The sequence below is a fragment of the Corythoichthys intestinalis genome, chromosome 20 (assembly GCF_030265065.1).
Source record: "Corythoichthys intestinalis isolate RoL2023-P3 chromosome 20, ASM3026506v1, whole genome shotgun sequence".
NCBI classification, from domain to species: Eukaryota; Metazoa; Chordata; class Actinopteri; order Syngnathiformes; family Syngnathidae; genus Corythoichthys; species Corythoichthys intestinalis.
The window spans coordinates 22,876,388-22,897,138 of NC_080414.1; the positions used below are offsets into that span (position 1 = coordinate 22,876,388).

The window sequence follows — 20,751 nt, forward strand, 5'->3', positions numbered from 1 at the left end:
GTTCTTAACAACCCTGCTAAAGTTGAATGGCTTAAATAAAATCCCCATGTAAAATGAGACTACAAGACGGTGAAGTATCAAGCCGTTACACTCTCAAAGGTATGAGGCGCCTTACTAAACTGTCAATCAAATACTACGACTTGAAAACTGGACACCGCGTGGTCTTGTTTTTCAATGCATTCCAAGTGTGAGTCAATTAAACGCAATTTTTCACTACTTACAATTGTACGTCAACTCATGTGACTCATAGTCTTAATGGAAAAAGGCAGGAAATTCATCCAGGTTAACCAAACTAAGATGGATTTGATGATAATACTGGCACTAGTTTTACAGTTCACCAAGCAAATTCAAACCTGTAAGTCAGATTGGACAAGTCGCCGGTCAATGGCCAGGGAACAGACAGATAAACAAGCATTCCAGCAGACATTCCCACATCTGGACAACTTAGTGGTTTCCATGAAGCTAACGTGCATGTTTTGGAACGTAGGAGAAAGTCAGACTTGAATGGTCACTGGTCAGTCGCGTGGGCGTGCGCAGACAGTCAACCATTCACACCTATGGAAAATCTGAGTCTTCATTTAACCCATTTTTGGAATGTAGGCGGGAAGCCGGAGCATCTGGAGAAAATAGGCGCACGGGGATAAAATCCGACCTCCATGCAGGAACGGACAGAGCTGAGATTTAACCATCAACTTCAGACAGTAAGGCCACCATGCGGACTTAATTTAAAACGAGGCGACTCAATAGCCTTGCAATGACTCCAACTCACCTCCATAGAGGACTGTATACATTGGAAGTGACTATTTTCTGTTTTAAAGTTATATTTTGACAGAGTGTTGATGAAACCTGCAAGAAAAACAGGCTTCATGAGAGTGAAAGTGAGTGATTAAAAACAGGCACGGAGAAATGGAGGTAATGAGGGAAGGCTGGAGAGTTGCTTTTGTGAAAGATTATGTTTATTTGTGTGTGCACGCGTGTGTGTATGAGCACTCAAGAGATAGGCCAGGACAATGTGTGTGTGTAGCAGCTCCAGTGTAACTCATTCATCACTTTGCGTGTGTGTATGTGTAAAAGAGAGAGAAAGAGGGAGGGGGGCGGTCAGTCAGAGTTCGTGTGCGCCGGATGGTATTCCTGCTCGTCTCGCTCCGCCAGTTAAGTCCAATCGGAGGCAGCCGGTGGCGCACGGCGGTGGTCTCTCTCTGGTGGGCTCTCACTCTCACAGCATTGCTTCAGGTAAAGATCAGCTCGCTTTGAATAACTTTCAAGACATTTGGAATTGGCGGGAAATTGACTCATTGGTTGTTTTCCACCTGTTGTGTTTGTTTGGCCAAGTAGTTTATGTTGGAGTAATTGGTTGGGTATAGAAGGTGAGGAGGGATGGAGATTATCTGAGCCTTGGGGGGTGCAAAATCCAAGATAATCAAATCGTCACTTTGCAGACAATTTCCGATTGAGAGGCTGATGAGGAAAAGTAAGAGTTTGAAGGGCAGCAAAACAGAAGAGTGTCAATACGGGCCCCTTCTAATGTGGCTTTTAAAGGGGCTGCCATCCGCAAAGTGACTTGCTTTTAACAGGATGTTGGCCAACGTGAAGGCTACTTAACATCATGTCTAGGTACTGGCTTTTCTAATAAAGTTTCAAAAACAAAGAGAACAGAGACTCATTGCGGCATGGATAGCAGGAGCAAAGTGCATCTCTGGAAACTGTTTGACAGTTATGTAAGGTATTTTTTAATTTTCATTTCAGTCTACTGAAAGTAACCCAGATTACGGTGCATTTAGTGGGTGCTATGTCTGCCTCCCATTTCTAAATTTCTGGGTTCAATTTGCATGTTCTCAAAGTGCTTGCGTGGACTTTCTGGGGTTCTCTGGCTTCCTCTCACATTCCAAAAACGTGCATGTTAAGATCATTTGGTTGGGTCCACTTTAGTTAGTCTTGCATCAATTTTTGACAGTGTTGACAGGGCAGTGTTTTACGGGCTGGTAAATGAGGGTTGTTGTCTTTTGTTGAGTTTTAAAGAATTAAAGTTTGTTTTAACATGCGCTCTGTGAATAAATATAGATTTCAAATTTAGATTGGCTTTTTGAGTAATATCTCCATGTAAAATGGTGTTTTTTTTACCCCATAAGACAATTTTTTTATTATGTTTGTCATTCGCAGTCTCCAACTGCACTAAATCAGAGTAAAGTCTTTTGCTGCCAATAACAATGGGAACTGGGAATTTGCCTCTTTGGAAAAGTAGATCATTTTGTTGAATATTATCGCCAAACTGGTCATTAAACTGAAACGCATCGCAATGCTTCTCGGGTTTGAGTCGAAGCCCAAGTCTTTATGTGTGGATGTACATTATGTTTTATTTGCTTTTAAATTATGTTTTTTTGTTGTACATTGGGTTCATTGCTTGTTTCTCTATCTGATATACTGACCAGGATGAAGACTCCATCCAGAGCAGACATTTGCTTCACAGCACTCAGACAGCCAATAAATGGCTCGAGCTCTAAGTCAACACTGGCTACTTTTTGGCAAATTTCAGAAGGGCTCAGTCACAGAAACATTTTTAGATAAAGGCAGCAAACAAAAGATTGACTTGGGTGGGTCATTTCACACTTGACGGGTGGGCAGGCATGCAGGAGAACCAACTATTTGTATGCAAACAATCGATAAGCCTTCGAGTCCCAACGATTTGCTTTTCTTGAAAACAAATGTAAAAGTTGGAGGGATAGTTTGAGGTTAAGACATTCTTGGTAACATTATATTACGAAATTCCCTTTCATTACTATTTTTTTTTCTTTCTACAATGATGCGCGAACATTGAACAGAAAAAAAAAGTTTTGTAGTGTTTTTGAGATCAATTTTTTATAACACTGATCCAATACATAGTACTGAAATCAGTGGCACCCATATACCTGTATGCTTCAATTTTGTGATTTCCCAAATCAGAAAGAAAATGCATTTTGTCTTGTGCATACGATCTTAATTTAATATGCCTTTTGGATATGTGGATTTTTAAATGGAAAGCGCCAGTATTGATATTTGATGCTGTTGTGTGAAAACAATACATTAAGAGATCACGATATATCATCTTTCAGATAATTTTTGTTTCGATATTTCGTTGGCATTCAAAGAAAAGCATTTATATCCAAATGTTTGTCTTTTTCTGCAAAGCACAATGAAAATGGGATTTGGCTGTATTTATGAGTTTTAAGAACTCGTCACAACTACATTACCAATATTTTTCTCAATTTTTATTATTTTTTTTAATGTGGTTCATGATTTTAAAACTAAATATCATTACATCGGTGCTCAGAAAGACATTTTTCGTGCTTATTTTAAATTTTTATAAATTGTGATACAACATTTTGATGACAAACATTAATAAATGCAGATGTCTTTTAGTATATTACAGTTCTGTGGACTTTCTAGTTTTCCCGTTAAACAGCACCCGTATTCATGCCTGGCGATCCATTAGCTGCCCTTATTTAGATCATGACACATGCACTTACTTAAATAGACAAAGCAGAGGGTGTGCTGCTTTTTAACAGGTTGTCATCATCATTGTGTGGATGAATCCCGCTTGCACTCACTCAGGTTTCCTCTCGAGGATTTATGGCTCGAGAATTTACGGCTATGGCACGATCTGGAATGAGATGGATTTTTTAAAAATGAGTTAACGACCAGAATAATTCAGTGGAAAATTAATTTCATAGATTGTAAGTAGCTGTTAAAACAATAATACTTTTTTTTTTTTTTTTTTTTTTTTTTTTTAATTTTTAAAGAGAAATAAAAGGAAGAAATACTATGCGAAAAAAGTCGGAAAATATTGCAGAAACTTGCATTTTTGCAAAACAACATTTTTGGGAATTGAATAAATACCCCAAAAGTATTGGATGGAATGTTAATAAGATTATATATATTTCTCCAAATTATTAGGAAATAATACTAAAATAGCATATACTGTATTTTTCAGACTATAAGTCGCAGTTGTTTTTTCATAGTTTGACTGAGGATACTCTGATACTCTGGAGCGACTTATGTGTGAAATTATTAAGACACTATTATATCATTTCACATTTTATTTTGGTGTTTTGGAGTGACACTGATGGTTTGGTAAATTTGCTAGCATGTTCTTTTTGCTATAGTTATCTGAAAAACTGAATAGCTATATTTACGTTAACATACTGACCACGTTCTCATTTCGTTGTTCATGCATCATGTAACATTGTCATACTGTACACTTATTCAGCATGTTGTTGTCTATTGTATTTTTGTTTTCAATTGCTTTTCAAGAGGGCATATCTGTTCTATGTGTTGGATCTTATCAAGTAAATTTCCCCCAAAAATGGGACTTTTTTTTTTTTTTTTCCTCTTCATCGCGCATTTTTGGGCTGGTGAGACTAATACTCAAGTGCGACTTATAGTCCGAAAAATACGGTAAGTAAATACAGGTTATTGAGCAAAATCTGACTAAAAAAATACAAAAACGTTAAATGAAAAATACAAAAATATAAGATTTAAACAATAATGGGAGCAAATCATATATATGAAATACAAAATAATAGACCAAAGTATTAGCAGATAGATAACCAATTAGACTAGTAACAAAGTATGAGTCATGGAAGATCTTTAGGGGAAAAAACTTTTTAACAATGCCCAGGAAAAAAAAAAAAAAAAAATCGAAATCGAAAAAGGGAATATGCATAATATAGAAAATTACCTAAAATGTATACTTTTAGACAAAATAAATCCCTAATCTTAGTAAATATTTTGTGATAATTAAATAAAAAATAGAGGTGGATGGAGTAGCCCAAAATTTTTACTCAAGTAAGAGTAGTGTTACTTCAAAACAATATTACTCAAGTAAAAGTAGTCATCAAAAAATGTATTCAAGTACAAGTAAAAAGTATTTGGTGAAAAGACCACTCAAGTAATGAGTAACATTGTGAGTAACTGCTTATATGTTTGTTGGATTTTTTTTTTTTTTTTTAAACGATGGTATTTTTTTTTAGCACAAAATTATCTATATGGACTGTTGTTCTAATGATGCTGTACAAAAAACCCATAACATAACCACACCAAGTCAAACAAATACCAAAAAAAAAAAAAAAAAAAATCTGTGAATTCCGACGAGAGAAAAAAAATACATAAATGAAGCATTATTCGTCCAAAGAGCATGACTGCCCTCAGGTGGAGAAAATAGTTTTGAGTTTGAATAGTGCAGAGTTCCTTCATTATTACTATTTTGAAATTGAGAGGATAATTTTTTCGATTTTCCGTGGTAAATTGGTGCCAAAAAAAAACTGGGAGAGAGGTTAAAATCCACGCTTTCGAGTCATGTTAAGGTCAGCACTCTATATGAAATACTTTATTTTTTACGGTGCTTTCAAAGCAGTGTTACCCAACCATGGGGTACACAGTAAAAAAAAATTATAATTAACGACTGCAATCTGGCCTGTGGCTCTTGACACATCAATATCCCTGTCTACTATTTAGACTAATCCAAGTAAAGACTTTCTACTGTAGTGGTTGGCCGCAAATACTATGCTGTTTGCACACCTATAGCAGCCCAGCGCCATTAAATGTAAACAGTAACTTTAGGTGCTGTTGGCTGTGTGCGGCGACATCTTTGGACAGCTTTTTTATGAGGAAAAGGCCACCTGCTGAGCTAGAAGAGGAGCCTACAACCAAGTCCAATTTTGCATAATATGTGGCTAAAATCAAGCAAACAAGGCAACAAAAGCGAATGCACTGAGAGCATGGTACCTAATGGCGAACTGTATTGCTAAAGCTAAGAAACCTTTCACGATTGGAGAAGAACTCATTCTGCTTGCGACCACGGATATTTGCCAACAAGTTTTAGGAGAGGCCACTGTTAAAAAAAAAAAAAAAAAAAAGGTTGATTCAGTGTATGGTGAGTGACATTTTCCCTGCACTTAATATTCGTTTTTAGCCTTGACGTGTCATTTTATGTTTACTGTCATTTTCTGCCACACATTCCCAGTCCGTGGTGCAAAACAGGTTGGGGACCACTGCTTTAAAGACAACACATGATTGAACAGGCTGGCGTGAAGGTAAAACGGCAAGCTTGTATCTCATCGGTATAATGGAGTCATGTTGTGACGTCTCATTAGTGAAATCGGAAGAGCTACCCCGGTAGGGCACCAGGCACTTCTCTACTCTTGGTATCGCTGGCAAAAAAAAAAAAAAAAAATCTAATATGTAGAATAAAGAGGAAAAATGTAACGACTCATGTAGCCCAAAGTAGGAGAATAAGAGTAGCCTTTTTTCTTCACAAACTTACTCAAGTAAAAAGTATATCTTGGTAAAACTACTCTTAGAAGTACATTCTTCTCAAAAGGTTACTCAAGTAAATGTAGCAGAGTACATGTAACGCGTTACTACCCACCTCTGAAAATAGAGGACAAAAAAAAAAAAAAAAAACTCCCATTCCACACAAATAGACAAATACTAGCTGAAATGAAATTTGGCAAAATAGGAAAAATTAGGTACACAAACTGAAAATTAAAAGCACCATACACAATGTTCCATAGCTCCCCTGCAACTTATCCAAAGACTGCTGTCAAGAGGAAGACGACTTGACGATGGCCTGGTATAAATCATTAACTCCATCAAGTCTGCATTACGCTTGTGTGTGTGGCCACTGAGTGGAGTGGCGGGTGGAAGACGAGTGGATGGGGAGCGGCTGCTCAGTCCAAAGGCAGCCTCACATATCTCCGTTGATGGGAAGCATGTTTTTTATTTACTTACTCAAACGAAGGTTGTGATTTCTGCTTGACAGAAACTTCCCATGATCTTGGGAGGAGGTCATTTTGAGATATAGTAGAAATAAAACACAAGTTCAGCTGTTCTAGTAGGCTTTTGGTGTTTTCTTAGGTCTCATTTTACAATACAAGCAAAAGTTGAAAACTAAGATTAAATCAAGTTTGAAAATTGTTGGAATTCCAAAAGATTTGTTATTCACAAATATAACACTGATTTTTGTGAAAAACATACCAACAGTCACATACGGTGGCTAGACTATCTTTAAGGGAATCATGTTCCAAATATAGTCAGTAGAAAAAAAACTAAACAAAAATGACAGAAAAAGCCTACTAGAACATCTGAACTTAATCTGGGGTGAACCAGAACAATTTTAAACTGTCGTAGGTGGGTGCTCTGTTTTAACATAGGTTTCAGTACGATTGGTTCATTTTGAACGCAGCAGTTTCCATTTGTGAGAAGGTGTGCACACTTGTGCAACAATATTGTCGCAGCAGTTCAATTTCTACATTTCACTTCCTGCAGTAACACCATATATGTCATCATTTTCCATTGAGTTTCACAGGCTCTATTATGTATATTAATCAGCCAATTGTACAGTCGTGTATAGTATTTTTTGACGCCTACTTTAAAAAGTGGGCTGTCAATGGACATTTTATATGCCATTAGGTTTCTTGTTTTGCAAAAAAAAAAAAAAAAAAAATACCGACTCCCCCAACATCCTGCTATTCCTAACGTGATTGTTCATCATAAGCCTTGCATGACCTTTCCACTTCTTCCTTGGAGGAGGATGCAGCTTCAAACTAGATGTTTACTTTCCTGTTTTGCGGTCACCCTGGGTTTATGGTGGCCATCCTGTAATGTGCCGTCTCGGCATATCTCGGCCACTAGTAAAAATCACCTGCTTCCGAGCACCGAGCTCCCGTCTGTCACACCTCGTTGTTTGCGTTTGTGCACCTACCCTCATGGAAAAACACTCCAAATTCTCATAAAATCATAAATCAGCCACATGGTGTCGATTTTCTCTATTATTTACATAGGCGGTTCGCAGAAATCCTCCGCGAAATGAGAGATTTTGTTGAAAAGGCCTCAAAAGTGAAACTGATGTTCGGACATTTTATTAAGAACACCTGCAAGATACGACACAAAACTTCTGCCTTAAAAGGAACCAAGAGAGCTAAGACAACTATGCAGGCTGAGTTCTGTTTCTATAAAAAGGGCGAATATGAAACAGTATGAAAAATTTCACATTACCATTATAATGACAAAAATGATCACGGATAACAGCATTATGAAGAGACAAGACATTTTTCAGATTTGATGGTGTAGACTATTTATAGTAACGCTATATGGTCTACGTGCCCAACTGCAGCTATACATTCGAAGATCACAGCAACAGGGCTGTTCTAATCATTAACAATGGAAAGCAGCATAATGTACAAGTAAATAAGCAGTGACGTGCAATCACTGGGCCTGTGCAGGAAAGCGTGCGAGATAGCCCATCATTGTGTTACCCTTGGCAGTGCCAAGTGGTCTTCTACATGTAACAAACACCACCTCAACAGCCGATAGGCTTTTTGTTCCTGACCAAAGCCGGTGGAAAATTTGGAGGAGTGGTAAGATAGAATTGTTATGGGGGAATGCTGCAGGAAGATGATCTATTTTTTCATGACGAGCTATTCATGTTTTAGTGTGGTGCATCATATGAGGGGTTTTAAATACTTGTTTAATGCAAGAGAATGTTTTAGAATGAAGCACATGTACACTATATCAATATCCTTGAGATATATATATATATATATTATATTATATAGCAGAAAACACTCAGTTGTCTACCGTATTTTTTGGACTATAAGTCGCACCTGAGTATAAGTCGCACCAGCCATAAATTGCCCAACGAAGAGGCTAAAAACATACATAGGTCGCACCGGAGTATAAGTCACATTTTGGGGGGAAATTTACTTGATAAAATCCAACACATAGGACAGATATGTCATCTTGAAAGGCAATTTAAAATAAAAATACAATAGAGAACAATATGCTGAATAAGTGTACAGTATGATAATGTTACATGATTCATGAACAACGAAATGCGAACGTGGCCGGTATGTTAATGTAACATAGTTATTAAGAGTTATTCAGATAACTATATTATAAAGAACCTGCTAACAAGTTTATCAAACCATCAGTGTCACTCCAAAACAACAAAATAACATGTGACATATAATGTGTTAGTAATCACACATAAGTCGCTCCAGAGTATATAGTCGCACCCCCAGCCAAACTATGAAAATAAATGACTTACAGTCCGAAAAATACAGTAGATGTTCCGCCTTGAGACCCCCAATTTGGCCAAATTTAGAAATTGTCCTATATGCATGTGCGATACATAGGGATGGGAATTAATAGGATTTTTACGATTCCGATTTCACTATCGATATTGCTTAACAATTCGATTTTTTTATTGATTCTCTTATCGATTCTAATATGGGGATAAAGAAAAACAAACATTTTGATTGACATATAGTTTGTTTAATAAAAAGTCACAACCTTACAGACTCACGACGAGGTCAAAAGAGGCCCAAAGCCTCAATGTTAACTGTGGCAATATGTAACTGTGTCAAATAGACAAGAATGTGTAACATTTTACTGAAACATTTTTCTAACAGAAATTTAAAAAATCTTTTTAGCACTTAATAGTGCTGATAGCACTCAAAAATGATATTTAAAAAAATACTGTCAAATACAACAGAACAGTGCATAGTGCAAATGTGCAAAATTAACCATTCTTTTGCAGAAAAATAAGCATGGCTGCTTTTTCAGGTAGGATACGTGATCTTTCTGGACTTATGGTGTCTTAAGTAGTGGAGAACACCCTCTCAGATAGGGTGGAGAAAGCCTGAACACATAGAAAGTGTTCAGCTAATCGAGACAGCAGGGGCAGAGTATCTCTCTTGTTGTCCCAAATATTAAAAAATGTATAATTAGGTTGGTGTAATTACATAAGGACAGTTGGATCTCATACTATATAAGAAGAATTTTAGCACAATCCTCCGTTAACCTGAATTTGTTAACTTCCTAGACATAGTTTGGGTCCTCTATGGAAAGGCCTTTTGATACAGAGTAGAATAAAAGTGGTTTGGGACCAATGGGAACATCTTATCTCAAATTACGGGCGAAAATACGCTGATTGGCTGTAGTCATCAGGTGCATTTCGGAAACATCCACTTCCGTTAGTCCAGTGCTTCTCAATTATTTTCTGTCACGCCCACCCTCCCCAAGGAAGATGTAAATGTCCCCCCCCCCCCCAAACTCTCTGCCGCCACTGTAAATAGTATCATGTCTATAAAATTACTATTATAAATACGCATCTGCCTAACATTGTGTCCTTTTTTTCTAATAAAGAAAAAAAGTAACATAGATCAACTTATAATGAAGTATAACTTTATTAACATTGTTTTGTTTGTAACAGAGAAGACTTGACGCGCATCAATTTGCCTGAATTTAAAAAAAAAAATTTTTTTTAAAAGTCACATCCAAACTGTACAAATACACTCAAGGTACATTTCTGACCATTTGATACAGAAAAATAAAATGTGATAAAATCAGTAAATAATAACAAATTCAAATTGATTAGAAACATTCACTCATGAGGACAATATGCCAAAAAATTTGACCGAAAAAACAAAACTGAATAAAAGAAAAAAAAGAGTGTCTTTGGACAGAAGGACAGTTTTTATTTTTGCTGCTCACAGTATTATCTCCTTTGCAATGGTGGAGTTATTTTGCAATGAGCATGCTAACAATGCTCACTGGTTTACTGATATAACACTGACAAAGCAGGACGATTGTTGGCAATATTCGGCACGTTTTCGCTAAAAAACAATCAAGCGGCTTATCAATGAGATTGGGGTCTAATGTCTTTAAGTGGCGTCTTAATTGATTTGGCTTCTGGCTGTCCTCTATAATCATTTTTAGACACAGTAAACAGCGGTCTTTCCTCATCACCCACTGTATTAAAAGTCAAAGCTAAAAGGCAAACGGCACGAAAAAACGGCGGTCGAGGCAGAACCGTAGGTGAGGGCGGTCGTCGTGACGATCCCAAGCCGAAAATGGCACTTCCCGGGCGGAGACATGAGAACCGGAGAAGACAGTGGGTCGCTGCGTGAGTGAATCCGGTCGGAAAACGGCTTTCGAAAACGGTGGCGGCGCACTGCTCTTCATATCTGTTTTCTGTGTGCTGAGTGCTCTTGCTTAGTTCAAAAATACTGCGTGCACTCTGAAAATGAGAGCACCACTGCCACCCACTGAGTGGATGTGCAAGTACACTTTATTCCAGTACGGCGGGAAAAAAAAAAAAAAAAAAAAAAAAAGCATGTTCCCCGAGGTCACATGCGCCCCACCTGGCATCGCTGCGCGCCCCCCACACTATTTGAGCAGTACTGCGTTAGTCGTAGGGTATATACTTTTATGTGAAATCAGTAATCAGATTGGCCCTACGACCCACCAAATCCAATTATTCCGAAAAAAAACACTGATTGGTGGACTACCGACCGAAATGAGTATTAAAATTGCTAATAAATTCGTTTAGGATTATTTTAGATGAATATACAGTATGTTATATTTTTCTTATAGAGTATTCGACGAGGAATACTATAGACCTATTAATAGCCTTTTTGGGAAAAATGACCATTTCTTTAAGTAGTTTTATGAACCTTGCCTGTGAAAATCTATGCATAATCTCTCAGCAACGGCTCTCCAGATTATACTTGGTGAGTGGTCACACTTCGAATAATCACGTGGTATTACTTGCTGAATCGGACGTACGTAACATGCGTAATTTATGTGATGTACTTGGTGCTTGTTGTGATCTATAACAGAATCGTTAGATAAACTGCTAAACGATTCCATGGAATTGAAATGCACGAACTGGTTCTCTAAAGGAACCAGTTCTCGATTCCCATCCCTAGTGATACATCATTGGAAAGCTTAAAATCTCAATTTTCTGGGGGAGGAAAAATTTTGAACAGGAGGGCATTTAAAAATTTTTTTTTTTTTAAACAGCAGAACCCTAACTAGAGGTGAGAGCATGAGATAGCATAATTAAAGACGCCATGATTCTAACGAGATATCGCGTACTCTTTTCGATCCAAAAACTCCGTGTACCATGTATAACCAAGACACAATCAAGACACAGCCGTGGATGGCCACAGCCGGATTTTGGGGGAGATTTTATGGGTGAAACATGGTAATATAACAAGGGTCGCAATGCAGAAATCGCAGACATCAAGGAGTAGTCGAGATTTTCTTTAACATATATTTACCCTTTTAAATGTTTCTTTTTGTCACTTTTTCTTTGTTTGGATCAATTATTTATCATCTAAAATATTAGAGAAAATGCAAGGAACAAAGAAAATAAAATTAAGCAAAAGTTATGAGGTAAATATCCGTGACTAATTAACAGACACTGTTTTTTTCATTGTGACGTAATTTGTTTAAAATTTTAAAATAAACTGTACAAGTGAATTTTTTTTTTTAAGTGTTTTTTTTTTTTTTTTTTTAAATATTAGACATCAATTAATGATTCTAAGCTAAAAATGACAGACATTTCGAATAATATGTATAATTACTTACGTACCTTCTTTTTATGGCTTGGTTTAAACGCGGTGGTAAACGGGGGTCTCCATGGTAAAACGGACAAATTATAAATAGTTCGGGCGCTTAATGCACCATGAAACTGCTATGGCAGCATATAGACATATTGTTCTATCAAACAACAGTTGTTTTGGCTTAAAATACGGCAGTTTATTTTAAAGCAGCAGAAACTGCTTTTTCAGCCTTGTCAACACTCATTTTATGTTCATTGAGCTGTCATCTAATTGTAACATGTATTTGTTACATGTTTTGATGCATTTTTATGCTTTATGAAAAATGTATGTCTGAATTTTGGGGGGTTTGGAACAGATTAGGGCATTTACATGGAAAAAGAATCTATTACAGAATTTTCAGTTTACAAAATTACTTCCAGAACCCATTAATTTCATAAGTAGGAGGTACCACTGTGTATGTATATACAGGGTGAGGTAAAAATGATCCTTTGTAGGTTTAATAAAAGCCAAATAAAGTAAAAAAAAAAAAAAAAAAGTCATTTTTGAAAAGTACATATAATGCCATTTTGTTATGTTTACAAAATGATGTTGACACAGGAACTCATCGAAAGAGACACTGAAACTTGCAGAGCATTGTGTTTGGAAATTGAACGTGTCCCCAATGCAGCAGTTGTGTTGTTCAGTGATGAGGTGCATTTTCACCTGTGTGACCTAGTGAATAAGCAACACTTCAGGTACTGGGCCGACAACAATGATCGTGAGTTGCATTGTCCTCTGGTGACTGTATGGTGTGCCGTGGCAGAATTCGGTATATGGGGTCCGTACTTCTTCGAAGAAGACAACGTTACAGTAACTTTAAATATGCTCCACGATATGAACAATGTTTGGTTTCAACAGGATAGGGCAATGGCCCACACTTCTCAACAAGCGATGGGGATTTTGAGGGAGACGTTCCTTGGTCAGCTGATCTCATTGCGTGGTGACATCGGTTGGCCCGCCCGTTCACCTGATTTAAATCCGTGTGATCGGTTGGCACGCCCGTTCACCTGATTTAAATCCGTGTAATTTTTTTTTTCATCTGGGGATACCTTAAGTCAAAGGTATACAGAAATCACCCTCGATCTATTGAACAACTTAAAGATGCAATTCGTCAAGAAATTACTGCCATACCACATGAAATGACCCACTGAGTTATAGACAACTTTCGTGAACGCCATCGACCATGTGTGGACAATAACGGATCCCAATTGACTGATTTAATTTTAAAACCAAATCAAACAGAACTGTGTTTCTTTACTCTATTTGGCTTTGATTAAACCTACGAATGTATTTATTTTTTCTTCCCTTATTATTTTTTTTTTAAACACAAGATGTCATTTGAATTATTTTGACTATTCTCAAATTTTGGGGTATTTCTTTTTATAATTTTTTTCTAAAAATAATTACCCTTCTCATAGAAATTTATTCATAAGATAAATGTAAAGAAATATGCATGAAGGTGAAACTGTCCTAAAGCGTAAAATATATAATTTTTACTCAGTTAAATGCAAATTCAAATTTTTTTTGTTACTATCTAGATTTGTATATATTTTATATAAATTATTATTAAGAAAATAAGCACTTTCCATTTTAAAATGAGTATTTTACAAACGAACGCTACAGGTGGATGAGAATATTTTAAAGATTTGTCTGCCATAACCTATGGAAATGTATTAAAATGGTTTTTACAAAAGCAAATTAAAATATTTTAAGACTATTCACAAATTTATTCAAATTTGAAAAAAATTTCAGATCACTCTAATGTTGTATTAAAAATGTATTTCAATGATATTTTCAATCATTTAAATACTTTTAAATTACTCATTTTAAAATGCTTGAAAAATCCGATCACTAAATAAAATCTATGTACAGGGGTGCACATAAGTGGTCCGCATGCGCGCACGCGTACTGGACGTAGACAAATGCGCTGGCCCTCAACGACTTCCATACGCTTTTGCGTACTGACGGCTGACCGCTGTATTTGCGGCGGACACGAGAAAATAACTTCTCAAAATGTCGAAGAGGCAGGCCCCACTGAGTAACTATTTCCGTGTTCCCCCACCCCCGTCAAAAGACAGACAGACGACAGAGACGTCAACGGAGCTACCGAAAAAAACGACTTTTGCTGAAAAGTGGCTGCAGGAGGTAACATGGCTAGAAGCAAATGATGCTCGCACGGAAATGCGGTACGAAATGTGCCGTGAGAATCCCAATGTCGCTGATAAGAGCAGCGCATTTTATGTAGGGTCAAAGAATTTCAGCCATCCAAACTTTGAAAGCACAAAAAAAAACAGAGAGCATGTGGCAATCAAGCAAACTATCGATGTCAGACAGGACCCCACTCGCCCTATGGACAAGTGGAAGAATAAAGGTAATGAAGAACAGCGCCATGCACTGATAAATGTGTTTTTGCTCGCATTTTACAAAGCTAAACATGCACGTTCAATGAGGTCTTATGAGGAGGACATCCCACTTTTACAAAGGCTTGGAGTTAATGTGGGAGCCGCATAACGCCCTTTATTTTGAATTGGTGCTTTTATGTTTATTTCTTTACTTTTCACTTCAAAGTAATGGCTATTTTGTTGTGCCAGTTGATGTTAATCAAGTATTAATTGTTAATATAATTAATTAAAGTTAATTGGCTCTAAGTAAAGCTTGTCATAATTTTATCGCATCAGGCTCTCAAGCTCAATGAGGACCAAGTCACATCTCCAGGTCCTCCTCTGAGAACCTGGGCAAAAAAATATATGTGCATCCCTGTCTATGTACCTACTACATTTAAGAATACCGCCATCTGGTGGCGAAATTAACCACTACCATGCCTGATAATATCCCCCATTCGAGGAGGTCTTTTTGAATCGGTGGGTTCGCCTCTTATTCGAGCAGGCATCATCAGCTCAAGCAACAATTCTTAGTAAGGACAGCACAAGTCTTGGTTTTGAGCTATATGATACAAACTGAAGGCCAACCTCAACAATGAATGGTATCATTATATCTATTTGGGATGCATAACAAGTGTAAGATAGTTTGCAATGAGCATTTTTAGACTAGGTACCAGTGTATCTAGATGTTAGGATAAACCCTGGTTGTTCATTATCTGTCGTGCAATATTGCGAGATTTAACGGATGTTTGGACTTGGACCATTATTGCAGAAATTTCTTTCGAAGGCCATTAAGTGAAAATCATAGAAGTTCTAATCAAGCTCCCGATAAACTGCAGTGGAGTTACATCACTGCAGTTTGAGGTTGTTTTTGGTATCCTACAACTATTATTTTCAGGGCACCTAATGAGGCCTCCAGAGACATTAAACATAAAAGGAAGCTTTAATTTTACAGAATTTTGTCTTCCTCTCTGTACAAATGGAAGCAAATGCTATAGCCTTCCGGCCAATTTTCCACCATGTGCAGGTTTGATTTTCTCACCAAGCAAAAAGAAGTTTCCAGGGAAGCGAATCCCTGCTGTCTTGTTTGTTTAGGTGCTAGCTGATTAGAAGTTCTCACGCTGAGGCACGATGTTTCGAAGCCAGCTTTTTTGAAACGCGTCTTCTTATACCTTCCGTGTTTTAATGGCGTGCTTAGTCGAGCTTGGTAGCACGTAATGCACAGGGGCCTGAATGGAAACTAAAATCCTTGGTGCTGCTTCTCTGGACATAAAAAAAAAAAAAAAAAAACTCTTCAAGCACCATCTGTTCACCAAACTATACATTTAGTAAAACACACAAAGGCGTTTGGAAGCGAACACTTACATACACGTACGATGAGGAAGCATTTGATATATGAGCATCTATTATTTCTTAGAATAAGAGAAAATGATTTTTTTTTTTTTAAGACCAAATTTTTTCTTTTAAAATGCATTTTCCCTGACAAGTATAATTTTAGTTTATATATGCAAAGCTGTTTCTTTTCCATTTCTGGTATTTTATTAATTCCTGGTATTTTATTAATTTTTGTGGAAATTCTGTGCATTTATCTTTCCATTATTCATGCGTCTTTTGTCCAATCATTTTGTACTCTGAGAAATTTACATATTTTACATGTTGTCGCTGTGCAATGAAAAACGCCTAAAACCGAGAGCATTTTTTCCTCTTTTTACATTTTTCTGACCTTTTGCCTCTGATACTACAGTTAAATTATTTTAGTAAAGCTTTAGCTCCTCAGCATTAATGCCCAATTACCACAAACATTGGATTGTCTACTTTATTAATAATGTTGTCCTTCTGGGGGCTTGGGGTCCACCCAGATGGACGGAATGTTGCCCTTCATTAGCCAAGAGACTATTAAACGAGGAGTCGGGACGTTGAGCATCTGAGTAACGACGTTCCCGAGGAGCATTCTTGGAATATAACGGCAGCGACATCTGTTTTTTCATGGCGTCCTCTTTTAGCGAGGTAGCATAAAGCGTAAGGATGGTTTTAATGTGCGGCTCTTTAATGAGCTTGTGTGAAAGGGGTGAGCGCTTCCGTGTGGATTTAGCGTTTATGGACCGTGCTGGTGCCAGAGGTGTCAATAGTCCTCGCATTGAAAATAGTTTCTCCTCTTTCCTTAACTTGTATAGTGCTAGTATTGGAAATAATATAATTTTAATGAAAAATAGATTTAAAAAAAGGCTAAACCTCCAAATGACTTTTTTTTTCCCCAGGGAGTAAAAGTAAAAAGATATCTGAAAAGTGACATTTTTTTCTTTTTGTGTTTTCCTTTACAGGTCTGGTTGAGGCCCTCTCACCCAAGGCCTCTTTAATAGTCCAAAGATCTGGTAGTGAACAAAAAAATGGAGAATGTCACGGCACGGGCGACAAATGGGATAAACCTGACTTGCGGCGTGTCTGGAAGTCATAACTTCATCTTCACGTTCGTGCCCATCGTCTACAGTTGCAATTTTGTCATCGGCATCGTGGGTAACAGCATGGTGGTCGCGGTCATCTACTGCTACATGAAGCTCAAGACTGTGGCTAACATATTTGTGCTCAACCTGGCAGTCTCCGACCTCACCTTCCTCATCACCTTGCCCATGTGGGCCACGTTCGCAGCTACGGGCTACCACTGGCCCTTTGGGGGATTTCTGTGCAAGACTAGTGCAGGTCTGGTCATCTTCAACCTATATACCAGCACCTTCTTCCTCACCGCGCTGAGCATTGACCGCTACCTAGCCATCGTGCACCCGGTGCGATCACGCCGCTTCCGCACAGTGGTGTATGCCCGCATCACCTGCGTGGTCATCTGGCTGGTAGCCTTCGTCCTCAGTGTGCCCACAGCATTAACTCGGGATGTGATCAACATTGCTAACTCCAACAAAACCTTGTGCGGAGTCCTGCACATGAGTGATGAGAAAGATGTGAGGCTGAAGGGTCTCCTCCTTGCCATCAGCCTGATGAAAAGCCTGATGGGTTTCCTAGTGCCCTTCATCATAATCTTCACATGCTATTGCCTGATCGGGCGGGCGCTGGTGGGCGCGAGGCACATTCAGAAAAGCTCTAGGTCCCGGGACGACGAGGTCCTACGTATGCTCGCTGCTGCAGTCCTGGCTTTTTTCCTGTGCTGGATGCCGCACCAGGTGTTCCATTTCCTGCAGGTTCTCACCCAACTCATGCAGGTGGAGAACTGCACCATGTTGGAAATCATCGACACCGCTATGCCTTTCACCATCTGTCTTGCTTACCTGAACAGTTGCGTCAACCCTATCGTCTACGGCTTTGTGGGACGCAACTTCCGGAAGAACTGTAAACGACTGCTTCGTTGCTCACCCCCCGGACCCCCCGGGACACATCCGAGCATCAGCTCCAAAATGAGCGCCCTGTCCTTCCGGGCTTCCGAGGCTCTGAGCCTAACAGCCTATAAGAGCAAAGCCTCCTCTGACGGAAAGTAACTGTGGAAGATTGCGGGAACAGGCCCACTCCTGACTATAGTGGCGAAAGAAGAACACATTCCACTGTTGGAAAACCCCCAACACTCCAAGCACTGAAGCATGCAAAGACTGTCTTGATGTCCTGTGGCATGCTTGTCAATCAGGAATATACACATGAAAATATAGTACATGTCACTTAATGGAATAGCTTAATGAAATAAGTTTTCTTAAGCGGGGTACATGCATACCGATCTCCAGACTGAATTTGAGCATATTCTATATTCCTTCCCTTGTGATCTACCTTGACAAGGACCCGATAATCGGTTGGCTTTGAAAGATTATCCCCTTACTGTAAGGGGAATTTATGAGAGATTTATTTTCCTTCAGATTTACATAAAACACAATCAGAATTACTATACTGGTCCTTCTATAAAAATTAGCATATTGTGATAAAGTTCATTATTTTCTATAATGTACTGATAAACATAAATAGACATTCATATAATTTAGATTCATTACACAAAACTGAAGTAGTTCAAGCCTTTTATTGTTTTAATATTGATGATTTTGGCAAAAAAGTCAAGAAACACCAAAAATCCCAATCCCAAAAAAATTTGCATATCATGAAAAGGTACTCTAAAGAACCTACTAACCTAATCATCTGAATCAACGAATTAACTCAAAACCCCTGCGAAAGATTCCTGACGCTTTTAAAAACTCCCAGCCTGGTTCATTACTCAAAACCGCAATCATGGGCAAGACTGCCAACCTGACTGCTGTCCAGAAGGCCATCATTGACATCCTCATGCAAGGGGCTAAGACACAGAAATTCCTGAGCGAATAGGCTGCTCCCAGAGTGCAGTATCAAGGCACCTCAGTGGGAAGTCTGTGGGAAGGAAAAAGTGTGGCAGAAAACGCTGCACAACCAGAAGAGGTGACCGCACCCTGAGAAAGATTGTGGAGAAGGGCAGATTCCAGAGCTTGGGGGACCTGCAGAAACGGTGGACTGAGTCTGGAGTAGAAACATCCAGAGCCACCGTGCACAGGCGTGTGCTGGAAATGGGCTACAGGTGCTGCATTCCCCAGGTCAAGCCACTTTTGAACCTGAAGCAGAGGCAGAATCGCCTGACCTGGGCTACAGAGAAGCAGCCCTGGACTGTTGCTCAGTGGTCCAAAGTACTTTTTTCAGATGAAAGCAAATTTTGCATGTCAATCGGAAATCAAGGTGCCAGAGTTTGGAGGAAGACTGGGGAGAAGGAAATGCCAAAATGCCTGAAGTCCAGTGTCAAGTACCCACAGTCAGTGATGGTCTGGGGTGCTATGTCAGCTGCTGGTGTTGGTCTAGTGTGTTTTATCAAGGGCAGGGTCAATGCAGCTAGCTATCAGTAGATTTTGGTGCACTTTATGCTTCCGTCTGCTGAAAAGCTTTATGGAGATGAAGATTTCATTTTTCAACACGACCTGGCACCTGCTCACAGTGCCGAAACCACTGGTAAATGGTTTACTGACCATGGCATAACTGTACTCAATTGGCCTGACAACTCTCCTGACCTGAACCCCATACAGAATCTGTGGGGTATTGTGAAGAGGAAGTTGAAAAACACCAGACCCAACACTGTGGATGAGCTTTAGGCCGCGATCGAAGCATCCTGGGCCTCTATAACATCTCAGCAATGCCACAGGCTGATTGCCTTCATGCCACGGCGCATTGAAGCAGTCATTTCTGCAAAAGGATTCCCGACCAATATTGAGTGCATAGCTGATAGAATTGAAGGTAGACTTTTTTTTGTATTAAAAAACACTTTTTTGTATTGGTCAGATGAAATATGCAAATTTTTTGAGATAGGGATTTTTGGGGGGGGGGGGGGGGGGGTTCTGACTTTCTTGCCAAAATCATCAATATTAAAACAATAAAAGGCTTCAACTACTTCAGTTGTGTGTAATGAATCTAAAATATATGAAAGTCTAATGTTTATCAGTACATTACAGAAAATAATGAACTTTATTACAATATGCTATTTTTTTTTTTTTAGAAGGACTAGTACTTGTTCCTCCAAGTATGTAGAGTACATCATAACAATTGGGACAATTTTTGCCCCATTATTGGACCGCCTTAAAAGATTATTCAGAGCGTTATTCATATTTAAAATCTCAACTATTTATGAAACGAAAAACTAGTCACTCAAGTTTCCGCCAGGCTAGAGCCCTAAAATTCCTGTTCAATTTCAGGCATGGGATCCTGTATTTTTTTACATGTCGATCGGTGGAACTGGTATTAGGTAGTCTCAATTTAACACATTTTTATTAACGGTGTTATAAATCAGTATGCATGTATGCTGTTCGCATGCAGAAAAAGCTGTTGGACCATGCAGAAAACACGTCCTGCTTCCAGCTATAAATCGTTTCATATGCTCAGTTGCTCCTTCGATAGTAAGAAGTAGTGATTCATGAAATGAAAACCACGGTGTAAATGTACTGTACTGC

At 38.5% G+C, this 20,751-nt stretch overlaps 1 protein-coding gene and 1 long non-coding RNA gene across 2 annotated transcripts in view; one reads left to right on the plus strand and one right to left on the minus strand.

Annotated features, from left to right (window-relative positions):
- LOC130908475 (uncharacterized) overlaps positions 1-20,751 on the minus strand; it is a 45,438-nt gene that overhangs the window by 5,906 nt on the left and 18,781 nt on the right. Inside the window, exon 4 of the long non-coding RNA XR_009061602.1 lies at positions 3,504-3,637. This is a non-coding gene — a long non-coding RNA (uncharacterized LOC130908475). The remainder of the gene's footprint in view (positions 1-3,503; positions 3,638-20,751) is intronic.
- agtr1b (angiotensin II receptor, type 1b) lies at positions 1,108-20,105 on the plus strand. The gene is made up of 2 exons (XM_057823920.1): positions 1,108-1,233; positions 17,128-20,105. Exon 2 carries the CDS (start codon positions 17,194-17,196, stop codon positions 18,286-18,288), a length of 1,095 nt encoding a protein of 364 aa, XP_057679903.1. The 5' UTR covers positions 1,108-1,233; positions 17,128-17,193; the 3' UTR covers positions 18,289-20,105.

What these genes read in the sequence shown, in the direction of transcription:
- agtr1b (XM_057823920.1), top strand. Translation starts at nt 17,194, where the DNA reads ATGGAGAATGTCACGGCACGGGCGACAAATGGGATAAACCTGACTTGC.